This window comes from Strix uralensis, chromosome 20 (assembly GCF_047716275.1).
Source record: "Strix uralensis isolate ZFMK-TIS-50842 chromosome 20, bStrUra1, whole genome shotgun sequence".
Classification (NCBI taxonomy): Eukaryota; Metazoa; Chordata; class Aves; order Strigiformes; family Strigidae; genus Strix; species Strix uralensis.
In genome coordinates this window covers 12,997,588-13,013,846 of record NC_133991.1, presented here as the reverse complement: position 1 = coordinate 13,013,846, position 16,259 = coordinate 12,997,588, and the positions used below count along the sequence as shown (strand labels likewise).

The 16,259-nt window shown below is 39.8% G+C and overlaps 1 protein-coding gene across 28 annotated transcripts in view; it reads left to right on the top strand.

The window, feature by feature from the left end:
- The window catches only part of LYRM9 (LYR motif containing 9), a 51,629-nt gene that overhangs the window by 19,558 nt on the left and 15,812 nt on the right, over window positions 1-16,259 (top strand). For 10 of the 28 annotated variants that reach the window (XM_074890187.1, XM_074890183.1, XM_074890179.1 and 7 more), the window contains 2 exons: window positions 8,608-8,656; window positions 9,043-9,105. The exons of 4 other annotated variants lie outside the window; for them this stretch is intronic. Coding sequence is in view for 3 of the 24 variants with exons in the window: in XM_074890171.1 (XP_074746272.1) it covers window positions 15,457-15,582 (126 nt within the window). In the remaining 21 variants the exon portion in view is untranslated. Of the gene's footprint in view, window positions 1-776; window positions 942-8,607; window positions 8,657-9,042; window positions 9,106-15,415; window positions 15,583-16,259 lie in introns of those variants that run through there. 14 more of the 28 variants (XM_074890174.1, XM_074890176.1, XM_074890173.1 and 11 more) reach the window with 7 other exon arrangements.

Sequence of the window (16,259 nt, the reverse complement as noted above, 5' to 3'; positions counted from 1 at the left end):
GTATTTTTAAAAAATTGTTCTTGAGGGTCTGGCACAGGTTGCCCAGAGAAGCTGTGGCTGCCCCCTCCCTGGAAGGGTTCAAGGCCAGGTTGGACGGGGCTTTGGGCAACCTGGGCTAGTGGAAGGAGTCCCTACCTGGGGCAGGGGGGTGGAACTGGATGATCTTCAAGGTCCCTTCCCATCCAAACAAGTCTGTGATTCTATGAAAGTCAGTTTGGTTCTTCAGAAGATTTTAGCAGCTTCCCCATGGAAAACACTTTCTGCCCTCTCAGAACTGGGCAGAAAATGATCTATTGAAATCAAATGCATAAATTATGCATGTAATACAACTTGCTTTGAAATGATGAGTCTGATCAGAGCCTGATGGCAATTAAGCTGAGTTCTGAAAGATCAGCTGTGTTTGAGAATCATCAGACCTCTTGATGGAGATGTGATCTGTAGGCGTGCTAGCAGCACCTACTTATCAAATTAGAAAAATACTATTCATTTCTTACAGCTAAGCATTTGGATTCTCTCCTCAGAAGTAATTGGTGATGTTAGAGGCAATATTTTTACTCTTGTCACCAAGGATAATAAAAATGCAGTAGAAGCTTAGAAGCTTGTGTATTTACAGCATTACGACAAAAGTAAGTGAAGTAGTATTTCAGACTGAAGGTAGACAGGCAAAGGCACCCATCTCTTCATGGTTAGATATTACCAGTCCTCCAGGACTGTAAAATATTAGATATAGTGATGCTGTAATCTAAACTCTTGATTTTTTAAATTCTTTACAACAGGAAAAATAACAACCCATGGTGCTAAATCCACACACACAATGAAGCTGATGGAAACAAGGCAATGCAAGATTTACCTCGGGCTTGGTGCGTGAAACTGCAGTGTATGGTAGTCTGTGCGCTCAAGGGGCGCGGGAGGCATAGTGCTGCCAGCTTCCAGCCTGAGCAGTAAGAGTTTGTGTCTCTGACTTGGCTGTGATATTTGGTATTCTGTCTTTTGTGATTTTTTTTGTTTGTTTGTTTGGTAAATGCATTCCTGTCTGTGGCATCTGACTAGACTGTAAATGGAAGTGTAACAGACTCTAGGTGTGTTTCTGCCAGGAGTGAAGGGAGGAGGTGAGAGAGTCCTGTAGAGATTCTGGTGATATTTAAAGCATTAATTTGCATGGAATTTATTATTTTTCATTTTCAGTTTAATCCACTTCCCAAGACTTAAGACAATCACATCTGACTTTTTTAGTACATGAGAATTAAAAAATGCCTCAGTAAAATGTGTATTTTCACAGCAAAGAATGCATTTCTGTTTTACTTTTTCAAAGCAAATCACAGAAATACTAAACGGGGAAGGAGAAAGATAGATGTTTGTTTTTATAGTTGCAGTTTGTTTGTTTTGAACTGAATAAGTCTGAAAATACTAGATAAAAACTGCAGATCAAATTAAAAGACTCCATAAGCATTCTCCAGATTGTTCATCAAAAAACCCCCAACTGACAACACTACAACAAGAAAATGTTCTTAATTAATGTCTCCAGTTAAAGGAAAAGCATTGTGGATCCCTTAAATATATTATTAAATCTGTATTGTTTAGATAATAGGATGGGGAAAGACACTTGTGCTGAGTGCTGTGTCAGATTCATCAGGGCATGTTTTAATTCTAGTTCACTTGCTGGATTTCACAGTTATTTGTCTGGGTATTGGGGTAATTTGGAGGGTTGAGTGAAGCCAGATGACTGTAATGAACTCATTTTGTGCCTTTGACTCATTCTGGCAAAAAAAGATGCTATTTATGGGGTATTTTGTATTGTTAAGACTTCTGTTCCTCCTGTCTCTCAAACTTTCTCTGGGCCTCTGTCTTTGTGCCATCACCAATAATTAAATCAAATTAATTCAGCATAATTGAGTTAATTATTAGCACTGGAGGTTAACAACATGACTTCAATTGAACCAAAGCTTTTATCCCCCTTTTTCTGAGGTTTTACAAAATGTAAACAAATCTGAATCATGGTTGAAACCCAAGGCAGCTCCATTTCTATCAAGTGCTTTTGCCAGTCAGAAGAACTATCCTGCCACATTGATTCGCTCGGATGGGTGTTGATAAACGTGCTGTCTGCTGCAAAGGGAAAAGAATACTGTGGCATTCTGTATCAACATCCAAGTACTTGAGAAAAAAGGGAATATTTTAATCACCTCAGAGCCATTCAGTCAAAACTAGAAAGATAGAGTGATCGTTAATAAAAATTCAGATATATAGAGGATATGGAACCTGGTTTAGCTGACATACGTCAAACAGAACTAAGACATAGGTTCCAGAGATTCAGAGGATTGCTTTTTGAGTGAGGGATGCTGTTGTGAATCGCTGTGTAAGACACAATCAATAGCATGATTCCTTGTACAAGGGGCAGTTTGAAAATTGGAAGATATGGTTTCTGTTCCCAGCTCTGCTATTGACCTGTTGTGTGACTTCGCATAAGCTGCTTAATTTTCTGGAGCACCGTTTCTTTTCTCAGATACTTTCCCTCTTGGAGATCCAAGGGGCTGCTCGTGTGCGCGTGGTCTAGGCAGAGCGCGGTGGGACGTTTGACTCGCGGTGCCTCGCTGTAGCGCAGTGGGTCTCTGCGCTGGGACGCTAAGAACTCTGCCTTTGCCAAGGGTAAAAGTAGGCTTTTACCTTTGGCACCAAGGGCTAAAACTGAGATCCAACTTCTGCTTTCCACAAAGTGCAGCGTGTTTGTTTTAATCATTATAGCAAGAGCTTTGAGCTGGACACTCAGATTGAGTTTTGGCTTGAACTTCACTCTATGGACAATAAAACATAAACTTCTTTTTCCCCCTAATTTCATCTCAGCCAGAGCTATAAATTAGTTACTCAGGATAGTTAGTGTGTTGTGTACAATCAGTTAAAAGCAAGCTCTGTGCCTCTGAAAACAAATGTCCTGCAGAGTTCTGTACAGTGTTCTTGTATATCATTTTGGGTCAGTGACAAAAATATCCAAAAGCTGGGGGGGAAGTGAAAATTTGAAGAAATCATGTCCTGGTTTGTAAGAGTCTTGGTTTTGTCTTTTTTTTTTTACCTGGTCAACAGGATATCCACATTTTTGGTTCTGCTATTGATGTGTTACATGGAAGATTAAAAATATTATTTAATTTCTTTGTGTCTTTTTTGGGAAAATACGGCTAAAGATTTGGTTTGCATTTATACTTGATTGGAGTTCTGTGAGTTCTGTATATGGTAAGGATTATTTAACAATGGATGAATTTTCTGGGACACTGCAGAAGATGGATAAAACTGTCTTGCTTGAAAATTGCTTACAAGGTTCTGGGACAAAGTGAAAGTGAGTTTGCTGCTGACATTCTGATCCGAGGTTCAGATGGTATCAGCTTAGAAAGAAATAAGATTACCTTTTGTTTTGAAAAGGTGCAATACAATGCTGCTAATAATATAATGTATAACACTATTATAGTGTTACTTACTAATCATGAGATGGTTATCTTAGCAATAGACAACAGTGACTTTAAATTGTAGTTACCTCTGCAGTTATCAAATTTGTAAGAATTTTTTCAAAAATATTTGCTTTTTCATCTTACTACTTTAACTGATGTTAATTTAAATCTAGGTGATGATGGAGGAGGATGAGGGAAGTTGTATTACTAACATGAAGTTCTCAACATATGTTTTCTATTCTCATCTAAATCATGTCCATGACTTTGCCATCAAAATAGGTGACAAAGAGCCTTCTTTCACACAGGGTGTGCTGATGCCCTTTTAGCACTGCTGGGAGAATCCTGCTCCCAGGATGTCAGATCCTGAACTATAAATGACTGCAGGTTTGTGAAAGTCAGTGGAGCTGTTCTAGCCTGTTGGTGTTGTTAGAAGTCTGATCTATCAGTAGACTTTCGAAGGTATTTAGAATTTACAAACCTGTCCTCTTCCAGCATACAGCTTCTGTTTTCCTTTTGGAAGTCTATATTAAATCAGAATAGGAGAGAAACAACAAGGACTGAGCTAACACAGGCAAGAATGCATTTAGTCCTGTGCTCAAGCAATGTGTAGGCCTCCAATTTAGATATATTACACTAGGTAACATCTGCCATCACTTTGTCAGCTGTAGTTTTAGTTACTTTGCTCTTTTTAATTGGGTCCAATCATGAAGCACTGGAATCGGTTGTTAAGTAGCCCTCTCTGGAGCCAGGGACTGGATGATGGAGTTTTTTCAATATTTTTCTTCTCATCTCAAAACAATATCTTAGAACTTTCTAAAATATCAGTATCTTGTAATTCGTAGAGGAGAATGGTCCCTGAAGGAATGGCGGGGGGCATATAGCTCTTTCACCATCCCAAGCGTGGAGAAGGTACAAGTCTCCCATGACCGCCGGCTTTGTGAGGAGCTCTCTCTTGTGGCACCCCACTGCAGCCAGCAGAGGTTTTCCAGGGATAAGTATCCTTTCTCAAAAAACAGGTGTTGGACTTGGAACTCTTTCTTTGTGATAAGCTTGTTGCTAGCCAGACTTTTCCTTTGTTTTTCTTATAAAACAGTTTGTCTTTGAGCTAGGCTAGGCCATGGAGAGTGCAGTAAAGTTTTTGGAGAAACTTGAGATGTGGCTTTAAGACCTCAGAAATGTTCCTAAGATATGGCGGGCATCTGCCCACATGATTAGCTGTTGGTATGGTAACAATCCCTGATTAGGGAACTGTACAAGTTAAAATCCCCCTTAAGAGGCTAACGACTCCTAGACTTAAATGTTCTGTAATGCTGTTGCTTATAAACATTTCTCCCATGAACAGGCATGTGTTTTGCTCAAGATGTAGTGGGCCAAATTCATCCATGGTATACCCACCACAGGCAGGGTTTATGCCGGGAAGGTTTTGGCTCAGATTGTTACTGGGATTGAGAGTAAGGGATTGGAAGATGCCAACTTTCAGCGGGTGTGGATTTGAAATAAGGAGACAGCAAGTTGTTCTTGATGCTGCTGTAAAGGATGATGTAAACTGGGAAGGACAATTACAGGGCGAACTGTAGCTGCATTATACAAGCACCGTCGTCATTAGTCTGGGGATTATGTGTGTATAGTTAGGACTGGAGGGGATGTGCTGCAGTGGATGGGTAAAGTGAGAGGTCATACTGGAAAGCCCTGTTACACTGCAGGTTTTATTCCCTTGTAGGTTGGATGTGATCTAAAGGAATGTTGAGGGACACATTAGGCATTCTTGTTTTCAAAAAAAAATCAGCAATTTTTTATTAATCTTTAATCAATTGTGTGGGTCACAGTGACTTCTTTTGCTTTTTTAAATTTTGACTCTTTACTTTCCCATGACTTTATCCATCTATTGAATTTCTGTACTTTTACTTTCTTAAGTAGGGCCATTTCTGCACTAAGTGATAGCTGCTTGTTTGAATTATGTGCTTTTACCCTCTTGCGGTTTTTTTAAAAAAAAGATAAAGTTGCATGAACAAAATGAGCCTATCTTAAAGCATAAAGATAAGATAAACTTTAACCAGTTTCAGTCTTTCTTGAATTGAGTTAGGAACCATGACAAAATCTTATGTAAGACTTTCTATTCTTCCCATGCTTATATGATCCGTAGGTCATAGAATTAATGTTTTCATTAATTGAAGGCAGCATGTTTGTGCCCTTCAAAAGACTTTTATACCTTATGCTGCCAACTGGTTATCTGTCCTTTAACAAAATTTGTGGTAGTTTGTATTGTGCCCAGTTGGAAGTTTTTCAAAAATCTGATGATTGAAAAAGTATTAGAAGGTGATATAAACCCAGCCAGAAAGTTGTTCTACTAACTATCTAGTTAGGGTGGTTAGTAGGGAGAGCCATGACTGCTAAACTGGAACTAAGCACTGGAACATTTCAAAATCCAATGTTTGCAGTAAAGGAAGGACTGAACAGGCAGTCTTGTTTTAAAGCTGCTGGCACCAAGAGATAACTCAATTCATATTCAGATGTGATCTCAAAGGTAAATACTTACAGATTTGGCCGCTGAGAACAAAATTCCTGTTGACAGCAGTTGAACTGAGCAGTTTACAGCTGGGAAGATAAAAGTTCTTCTGAGACTGTGCCTTTCAGAATTTTCTTTAAGCCAGGAGAAGTCATTGTCAGAAGAGACTTAAGAAGTTTGAATTGCACCTAAACCAGGGAGATTCCTATCCTCCCATTGCTGCCTGAACTTGACATTTAGTGAGCATGCCCCAAAGAATATTACTCTAATTAGTCTGAGCATGCTTATTAATTATCCAGAACAGGGTAATCTGGCCTCAGTGTGGGCAGCATGTTTCCTCACTGGTGTTAGATTGCAAAAGTCTCAATGTTTTACTTGCAGTCTTTGATGTATTGCATGTCTCTGCTTTGTGATACCAAACAAGAGTGTAAGGTAAAACATTTGCCCTGTGGCTTTGGATGATTTATATAAGTGGTCTTCATCATGACAAGAATTTGATGTCTTTTTATGGCCAAACCCCAGAGCTCTTGTGCCTCTTTATAAACATGTTGATTTACGTCTATATTCAGTTTTCCCTTACCATACAAATCTTTTAAGCTTTTACTCGGACCCTAAGAAAAACACATTATAGGTCTGATTTCCAGTTGCCTTAAAATTGCTTTACGCCATATCAGCAGTAAAGAGATCCTAAAGAGAGTGCAAATAGAGATCAAAAGTAGATTGTGTTTTGTAAGAAAACTGTGCTTCTCAGAGCCTGAAAATATGGATTTCTTATGTGCTGAGCATGCTAAACTACGAGGTGTGCTTGGATCTCTTTGTTCCACACCTTGCTATGTTTTCAGAAGGACAACCGGATTATACAGATTGACTCGGTGTAACGTGGTATTAAAACCTGACCCAGGAAACTCCGCATTAAGTCAGATGACTCGTGTTGGACTAGCACATGTGTGCCTTGCAGGTCCTGGGCTGTGTGCTGATTGCCAGGACAGTTCAGCTGTGTGAAGCTCTTCCCTTTTTGTCCTTTACAATGAACTTGCAGTAGCAGGTTGAGGTCTGGACGAATTGCTACAGTACTGGCAGCCCATATCTTTTTTTTTTTTTTTTAATGTGGATGTGCAAAATAAAATGGAGCTCTATTTCACTTTGGAGATAGTTACTTTTTTCTTTTTATTCATAATTCCCTTATTTATACATTTAGGGATCACTCTATCAACTATTTTTTTGCACTCACTGGGAGCTGCTGTTCAGTTGTTTGTTCAGTGTGATTATCGAGTGCTTTTTTTCAGAACTATTCCTTCTATGTTATGGGTCCCTGTTCTGTGGTTATAACCTGCACTTCAAGTTGTTTGTGTAACGTTCAGGTGTATTAAAGCACAACTTCAGACCCAGCTTATCCAGAAACGAACCATGCTCTCTCTGCTTGCCCTGTTGTCATTATGTACAGCTCTAGCAATCTTTGTCGTTCTCAAGTTTTACTAATTATAATTTTATATTTACAGGGAGGCAACTGCTAATAGTGTTGAGTAGCATTAAGCCTAATGCTGATGCTATAGAACTGTATGAGGGATGTCCAACCACTGGTGATTCCTTGTCAACAAACAGATCTTGGAGATCTGTCGCTTAGCCAGTTCTTCATCCCCCGTATGTTTTACTAATATTGTGCAAAGCTAACTTTGCATGGCGGGGCTGTGCTGCTTTGCGCTGTCAGTTGACCCTGCTTCTCTGCCTCATGCATCAGGCAAAGCGTAAAGCAGAGAACAGCAGAAATAGAAGTGAACAGAGCAAGACTGGCTATCATCACTCATGCATTAGGACTTTACAGATCATATTTAGAAAGGACAAAATCCACAACAATGACAGGCCGCAGCTCGTCAGAAGTGATCACGTCAAAGCAGCAGATCTTAATAAAAGCCCAGCGTACTGGAGAGATGTGTTTATTAGGAAGTGACTTCAGCATTGTACATGCTCACCCAGACACGAGGAGGGGTATATCTGCAGGGCAGGCCATCGCCCAGGGCTGCGAAATAGTCCGTAGCTCTGTGAGAGAATGTGACTTGGTAGGGACGGAGATTTGCTGGTTTGCCTAGGGCAGCAGAACCCGTGGAGCTGGCCCCCAGCGCAGTGTGCTAGTCACTCTCCTGTGACCTACTAGGGAATCAAGAAAATACATTACAGCGGAATAACCAGGCGAGGCAGTTAGTTCACTGGCACTGGTAAGGTCTGCCACTCTGCTGCAGTGAGCTGTAAGTGTATTGAAGAAGTTAGAGCCCAGAGCCATAGGCCTCTCCTGTATTTACCAGCTGGGAACCCGTGAAACCTGCAAGGGAGGACTGGTGTAGCCAAGCACTAAGACAGAAGAGTAAGAATCCTTCTGAGCAGCAGCAGGCCACTTGGGTGTCTTCCTGGACTGATGTCAAAACATGAACCAAGATGTTTTGTGGTTAAAGAGGTTTCAAGAGGCTTCCAATTTCATTCTTATTTTGGCAGTTTGATTATTACTTTCCTATGCAGAAAATTTTACCATCTCATTTTGCACAAATACCACTTTTGGAATCTGTATTCATACTATTAAAAGCAGGTCCAGCAAAGGCATAATGAGTCAGGTTACAGAACTCAGCTATGAATTTTTAATAGTAAGTTCACTAGTGATTTTTTTCTTTCTTGCAGAGTCTGTTATTGAACACTTCAAGGAGGACAAATAATTTTGGCACCTTAGGTAAGATAACTGTATAAGATGTTTTAAGTTCAACACTGAATTGCCAAGATACCTAAAATCACACATAGGATCGAAAAAACAGTCCATTTCTCTGCTGTTTTATGAGTACTTATACTGCTGGCAATATTCTGAAGCGTCTTCCTAATTGAAACTAAGCTAATGCTACTCAATAGATGTTTTGCATTTGTTTTTCTTTGATTAATTTTTTTATAGGGTTGGTTAGCTTAATACTAATTTGAAAAATTCACTCTGTACGTCTCAGTGATTTTTATGATTGAGTCTGAACACAGCCTACTAACACCCAGGGAGATAGTATGGGGTCTGGGCTTGGGGTTTTTGTGAGGAATTTATTCTTGAACATGCTGTGTGATCAACTTGCATAACAGATAATCTGGAGCAAGAGCCTGGAGCCAGCTGCAAACACTGGGACCAGCTTTTGGATCCCACAGGTACGTTCAGTAACACAGAGCGAACAGTAAAAAGTAGTATCAGACAGTTCTATCTCCCCGTTTTTAATTTCTTTTGCCTCCAAGTTCTGTTTTGCGTGCTTGGCTTTGTGTGGGCTGCAGTGGTCAACGGCAGTGCATTCCCCAGCAGAGAAGCAGATTGTGAAGATAAGTTTATCATGAAAGATGGTGCAGTGGTCAGAATGCTGAGGCAGTCTGTAGGAGCCCAACTCTGTTCTGCTGAACGTTGCCTCGTGGGTGGTACTGGACACCTTTGCCCTGTGGCAGCGTGTCTCACCTGAGTATGGTGATCTGGCGAGGCAGTGTGCCAGGCTACCTTTGTATCTGTTAAATGAGTGAAATCCAGGCCTGTCTTTGTGCCTCATTGTTAAAAATGGACATAATGCTACTGTGCTAGTTTACTAGGATACTGTAAAATCAATAAAGATCATGAGGTTTGATTAGGACAGGGAATCATAAATTTCTGAGTTATGCTTCTAAAGATGTAATACTTAGAAGTAATAAGAAAACACATCTCCAGCCTGTATAGTGGGGGGAGAGAGGGAAGGGGGAGCCAACCTGTAAACACCAACAGCTCGGGTAACTCTTGCAGTCCTTTAATTAACACTCCCAGTCTCTGAAGACCAGCTTTGGTGGCCATTTAACTAGTCCAGAGGGATCGAGATTCTAACTGTTGAACCGTAGGGATTTACTTGAAAAACAGTCACAATAGCAAAAAAAACCCCATCTGAGAGCAGTAGCATCGTGTCATATCAGTATCATCGTGGGCTCAGCTATACACTGGGTCAATTGACAAGCTTGCTAATGCGGAGTGCAAGATTAATTGGCTTTGGTCAGCCTTTGCTTCACTATCTGAATATCATTATCAGGAATGTAAATGATTATGCAATGCAGAGAAATGCAACAATAGTCTCAGTGTCTCCTTCTATACTTGTCTCTTTTTAAACAGGGCTTTATCTAAATGCAAATGTGATTTCAGCCTTCTGATTAGGACATTATACTGTCATCCATTCCAGAAAAGCACAATTAGCAGATTATTTTATTTCTGACTCAACAGTTCTTGGTTTAGATAGTTTGTATGTTGTGCTATGCATGATATTTAAGTTATCAGAAGATTTACATTGTTAGTCAGGATTATAGCCAGATTTTGTGAGGTCAAGGGTTTTTTTTTCTTGGCAGATAAAAATGGTAACATTTGTGGGATTCGAGGGGGGATGTTTTTAGAACAAAAGGCAATAGTGCAGATTCTACTATGCTTCATTGTCCTTTTTGTGCCAAGTAAGGGGCAAGTTACAGTAGTAACTATGGAAATTCTCCAATGTTGTGGGGTGTACAAGTGCAGAGATTAGCCTCACCTGTTTTCAGGATCTATTCACTGTTGAGTTGTACTCATACAGTGCCCCGGGATCTTGGAACTTAATAGTAGGTCAGGTCATAAGATTGGTTCTCATTAAACAGCCATTTTACCAAAATAGCCATCAAGTTTTCCACATGCTGTGAATGTGCAAACACGGAAGGTACATGCTCAGAAAAATACAGACCTTTGGTGATAAACTTCCCTGCAAAGCCTGTCCATGTCACAAAATTTGTAGCATTTTTGCAGCTATGAATCTGTCAGAACTCAGGATTTTTTTTTCTTTCAGTAGGGAAGCCTTTTACAGTATATGTTTGATAACGAGACCCAGTGAAAACTTCAAATCTATTAAAGTCCAGTACTTGTGGGAAGATGAAGGAAATTTTTTCCAAAATTCATCAGTGTAAATGCATTTGTCACATGATTTGGATTCAACAGCTCATCATTTTCCTATGAAAAATTACTGCAGTGGAAAATTCCTAATTATCTATAGTGAAATGATATTTTCAATTCCATTGATCAGTTTAATCCTTCCATATTCATATGTTTACGTGACTCTGGTTTCTTGCTCTCTCCCACAGCTTTTCTTTATGCTGAAGTAAGCTGTCCTATACATTCCCAACACATGAAGGATCTTTGCTTTTGTGACAGGAAATCTATTGCACCACTTAGGTTTAATTAAAGCAAAATGAGATATGATGAGTTTACACATCAAAGCCTAAAAACAACTCCACAAATTGGCTCTAGTCCCAAAATATATTTCTGGGATCTGTATTGAATTGGGATGTTTCACTGTATTTAGTGGGAGTATGTGAAATACAGGGTCAGTTTCTTAGGGTCAGTGGAATTATACCAATTCTTACCAGCTAAGGATCTAGCCCAAAAAACCTGCATGTTAAGTTTAGGTTCAGATCAACTTGAATCCAACTGCATATTCTAGATTTCAGTACTGGATGATAAAAAACCATATTCTCATAGGTTCTGTGTAAGTAACAAGTTGAATCCTATGCCCAGTTCTAATTTGCCCTGAGGTCAGACAGTGGAGTATAAACCCAGGACATATTTTAATCGGCCACATAGTGGAGTGAGGGGTTAGTTTACAGCTAGGTGCACAGATGGGCTTTAATTTGCTCCCTTGTAGCACTACTTATGTGTTGGTAAGTCACAGTCAGGGATTACAGTACCCTATCACTTACATAAATTAAGATTTTCATCTCATATCTTTTAACATGTATGTGGCTTTATCATTTCAAGGAGTAGGACTTATTACTGTAGCAATTTTTTCCTTCCATAAATACTTTTCATTAAGGGAATTTTGATGATTCACAGATACTTTTTGTTATTTCAGGAAAGCCTAATTTGAGATATAATACCCAGATCCCAACTTTGTCCATGCTTGGGGTTATGGAATGGGTCCATTTTTTGTCTTATTGTTGTTAACCTATGTTTATGCATATTACATGAAAGATAAAAAAAACCTCTTCTGCATGGAGAATGCAAAAATTATGATAATGTCAAAAGCAGTTTAAGCTGGGGTTTTTATAGAGTCCATCCCTTATTTTCAAATATCTACTTTTCCTGTGGTTATTAGTGTTTTGAGACACTGTACTTGCAGGAGACTAGACCATTTTAAGAACAAAAGTGCCCTGTATTCAAATTGTGGCATTTATTTTAACCGTATAGTAATGATGAATGCCCAGCCTTTGCACGAGGCCAGGGAGGCAGCGTGTCTCAAGCATTCACCGTCCAGGCACGGCTGTTCCCCTGTGGACCCTTTCTGTACCCTGTGGAGAGCCTCTGTCCTCTGCTGACCGTGGTAGCGTTGCTCCCCGTGTCCAGTCCTGGGCTCTGGGGCACAGCAAAGAAGTCCGATGCCATCAGATATTCTTGGTTGTGAATTGCCCAATTCAACATGTAGCCATTTGGGTGCTAAACAAAAAAATAGCTGTATCAAAGCTTGAATTTCAGAGTTGGGAAGTATGTATGACTGCTGCTGAAGGGAGGAGAAAAGGAAAACGTTGGTTGGAGCCCAAGATAGCCCATGTGAAGCTGGTCTAGTAAGTTAATTTCTGTGCCTTGTTTCCTAATGATGAGAGCAGTCTGTAGTCTCAGAGCCGTGCTCTCGTGTCTATATCAGACGCTGGAAGACACTCAGGGTATGGTAATAGAAGATTCAGAAATACATTAAAAAAGCTAGATAGATGTCTGTGGGTGCAACACCTCTAAATAGTAATCCTTACGCTTCAGTAATCTTTTGTAACAGACTCTAGAAGGTGCTTTATTCTTTAGAAAAGTGACTTGATTGATCGCTGTAAATGGCTGACAGATAAAGCTCCTTGACAATCACTGGACCATTAACATGGCGTATTTTTTTTTTTCTGGCATGTCTTGTAGCTGTCTTCTGTTGTTCATTTTCCTTCTTTTTATGACTGTATCTGTTCAGGCAGTTCTTGTTCAAATGTATTGGTAAAGCAGAGAAATATAGTTAGATATATAGAGGGCATCCAGCCTTTATTGAAAAGGTCTTGTTTCCCCTATGTAATTTCATATGGTAAAAAATTCAAGGCTACCAAGGAAAGGCAACATGTATGTTACTGTATTCTTTAACTTCTTGTTATGAAAGAAAAGTAAATTTAGATATTGATAAAAAAAATCTTTATATACCAGTTCCTCTGAAAAAGACAAACATTGACCTCTCCTTCTATAAACTGAATATTGTTGTGACAGAATCCCTTGAACTATCAGTATGTGTCAGGAATATTACTCAGTCTACATAGATTGTTCTCATTTGTTACCTGCAGTGCTAAGTGCCAGGGGAAAACTGAAAGAAGGGATTTAGCATGATGTTTGTATAGTAAATGCTCCTTACAGCAGGTGGTGTAAATTGGCAACCCCAAAATACTTTAAGAAGGCAATACCAGTTGAACACTGAAAGTTCAGTTTAAATGGTAGGGGAGAGTGAGCCAGATGTCAGGTGAAACTAAATATCCTAAGCAGGAAAGGAAAGCAAAGGCATTTGCATAACAAAACAAGATGATTTTCAAAGTTTCATTTGTGTTCTCACTGACACATAGTAGGGGTTTACAGAGGGATCACTGGCCTGAGTGCTAGGGAGAGACTGAAGGGGAGGGTACCAGAATCTGTTTGAAAGTCCGTTTGTATTAGAAGGGTTCCCAAGAAAACAACTTTAGAAAAGAAGTTGAGGAAGGAAGTTAGTGCTGAGAGTGATATCAAGGGTGGAGTGTGAGGTGTGTGCTGGAAGGACGCCCTCAGCTCGCTCTGCTGGAAGAGAAGCCCAGGGGTTGAACCGCATGTTGCAGTTAGAAAAATAACAGCCCCTACGTGCACCTGCTTGAGGGACCTGTGGAGGCCTTCAGCACTTGGCAAGTCAGTCAGACAGGCTGCTCTGCCGTGAGGTGTTCAGTGTGCCAAAACGAAAGGGAGAGCCACTCTGAAACGAGCTCTTTTTATATTTGATGTAATCTGATATTATATTATTGCCCCATCATTGGAAGAGTTCAAAGCCCCATCAGGTCAGGCGGGGCTTCGAGCAACCTGAGCTATTGAAAGATGCCCCTGCCCGTGGCAAGGGGGCTGGACTAGATGATCTTTAAAGGTCCCTTCCAACCCAAACCATTCTATGATTATATTTCTATTTTCAAAATAGGACACAGACTTGGAATCATGCTATCTAATTTAGGCTCGTAACTGCAGGATCTATATTATAATTTTTGTTTTGCTACTCCTTCTGTGTTCAGTGGAGAGGAGGGCAGGGAGTAATTCAGTCTGTATATTATTTGACTCACATTTTGGAGTTGCTTATCTTTCTACTGGTTGGAGTGGAAATGCAGGGATCTCTCTACTGGTTATTGAGAGTACAATCACCCCCTGTACTCAAATGCCAAAGTGAAATGAATCCAAACCAAAAAATGCATGGAGCTGATGCCCAGCATAGGTTTCATTGCAAAGAGAAAATGATATTTTAGAGAAAACAAGATATGGACATTTTGAAGCCTGGGGGTATTCTGATCTGTATTTTAAGCTGAACTGTTTAGGTAAAGCTATAATTAGCCTGTCTTGAGTGCTTGGGAAGTGAGCTAGCAATTGGACTAGTCAGACTGAAGCCATTTTGAAAAGTCAGCTCTTGGTCTATATTTCTGAATTTTTATAACAACTTTCTGCCCTACATATGGGTTTTTTTGGACAGGATCCAACTCCTGTAGTGTGTGAGGCCAAATGGCTTTTATTAACCAAATATGAAAAAACAGAACTGGAATCAAACAAGCAGAATCAAAAGATTGCAGCAGTATAGAGCCAACTTATTGCCCTCGTGATGGAAGAATGGTTTTCTAATTGTTCGTGAAAGCTAATGGAAACCATATTTTGGCTGTGAATAATTCTCAGGAGGGGTCATTGTGAAGTCTTACCTCATCTCTTGTGCTTTACTGATAGAACGTATCAAGTATTCAAAGGCAGACACACCCCATGAAGCTCAAAGTGCAAGAAACCACTGGTCAGTTTTAGACACTAGAGAAAGATGGACTCTGCTTTACTGGCACATCACTGACCTGTCAGGCGGGTGCAGATTTACCTTTGTTATGGCATGGCAGTTGTGGGAGGAAGGGATAACTGGCAGAGGGTAAAGGTTATGATGACAGAATCCAGGAAACAACTAATTAAGATTTTCTTGCCCACAAGACCTCATGATATCACACTCAACTGTGTTGAGAGAAGGGGATATTTGAAAATTTGCTCCAGTCAACATCATCTACTTCTGTTACCTGTAACTAAAAATCGGAAATGCTGCTTTTTGCTTTTTGTCTGTGGAATCTTTCCTAAATGTTATACCATTTCTGTTCCTAAGATCTTTATTCCAGACTTTAGTAATAACAACAAAATCAAAGTTATTATTATCTTAAATGTTAAATTTGATCTACCTTTTGTCTTTTCATGATGTGTATTATTTCTTCTTGCACTGGATGGGGCACTACCAGCACAATACAAAACAACAGGATTTCCATTTGCCATATTTGACATTGACATCACCCATTTATCCATCCTGGGAATGGCCTTGTCAGCTTTTCTTTCCAAGATCCCCTGAACAGGTAGTCATTAACCTAAGATTAATTAAGGAAGTGACCAAACTGAATCTTGTGCAGGTAGTTGACAAGCTGTGTTGTATTAGCTCCAGTGGAAAGTCATCACAGACATTATAGTGGTGTCTACAGAGCCTGGGGTCAAACAGCCTTTTTTTGGTTGTTTAGGGTTTTTTATAATGTTAATAATGGAGTCAGGTCAAACAGCACCATACATGGATCCTTCAGGTTGTTGCAGTCACAAAAAATGTGGCATATTGGTAATGACCGCCAAATTAGGATTTTTGTGACTTTTATGGTTATTTTTCACTAGGGAGTTGGTTGCTGTGATCAGCATTTGTCTTGTGCTGTTTGTCGTGAACATAGATAATACTTGGGGGAAAGTGAATACTTGCTAAAGTGATTTTGAGTAAAGTCACAAATGAACTACACAGAAGCCATTTCAGATGTAAGGAAAGATGTCAGTATAAATAAGCAGGAAAGGGATCCTGACACATGTTCTTCAAAGGTTTATGCCTATTAAGCCTATCGTATATCTTAGAATTAGTTTTAATAATTTACATCATCAGCTCATGAGATGGTAACCCTGTTAAGTACTTCCTTAAGACAGTCATCTTTTTCCCTTGGAGGATAGAAAAGCTTTTTCTGGTGCCATCAGAACCTTTCTTAGGGGCTTCCATAACACC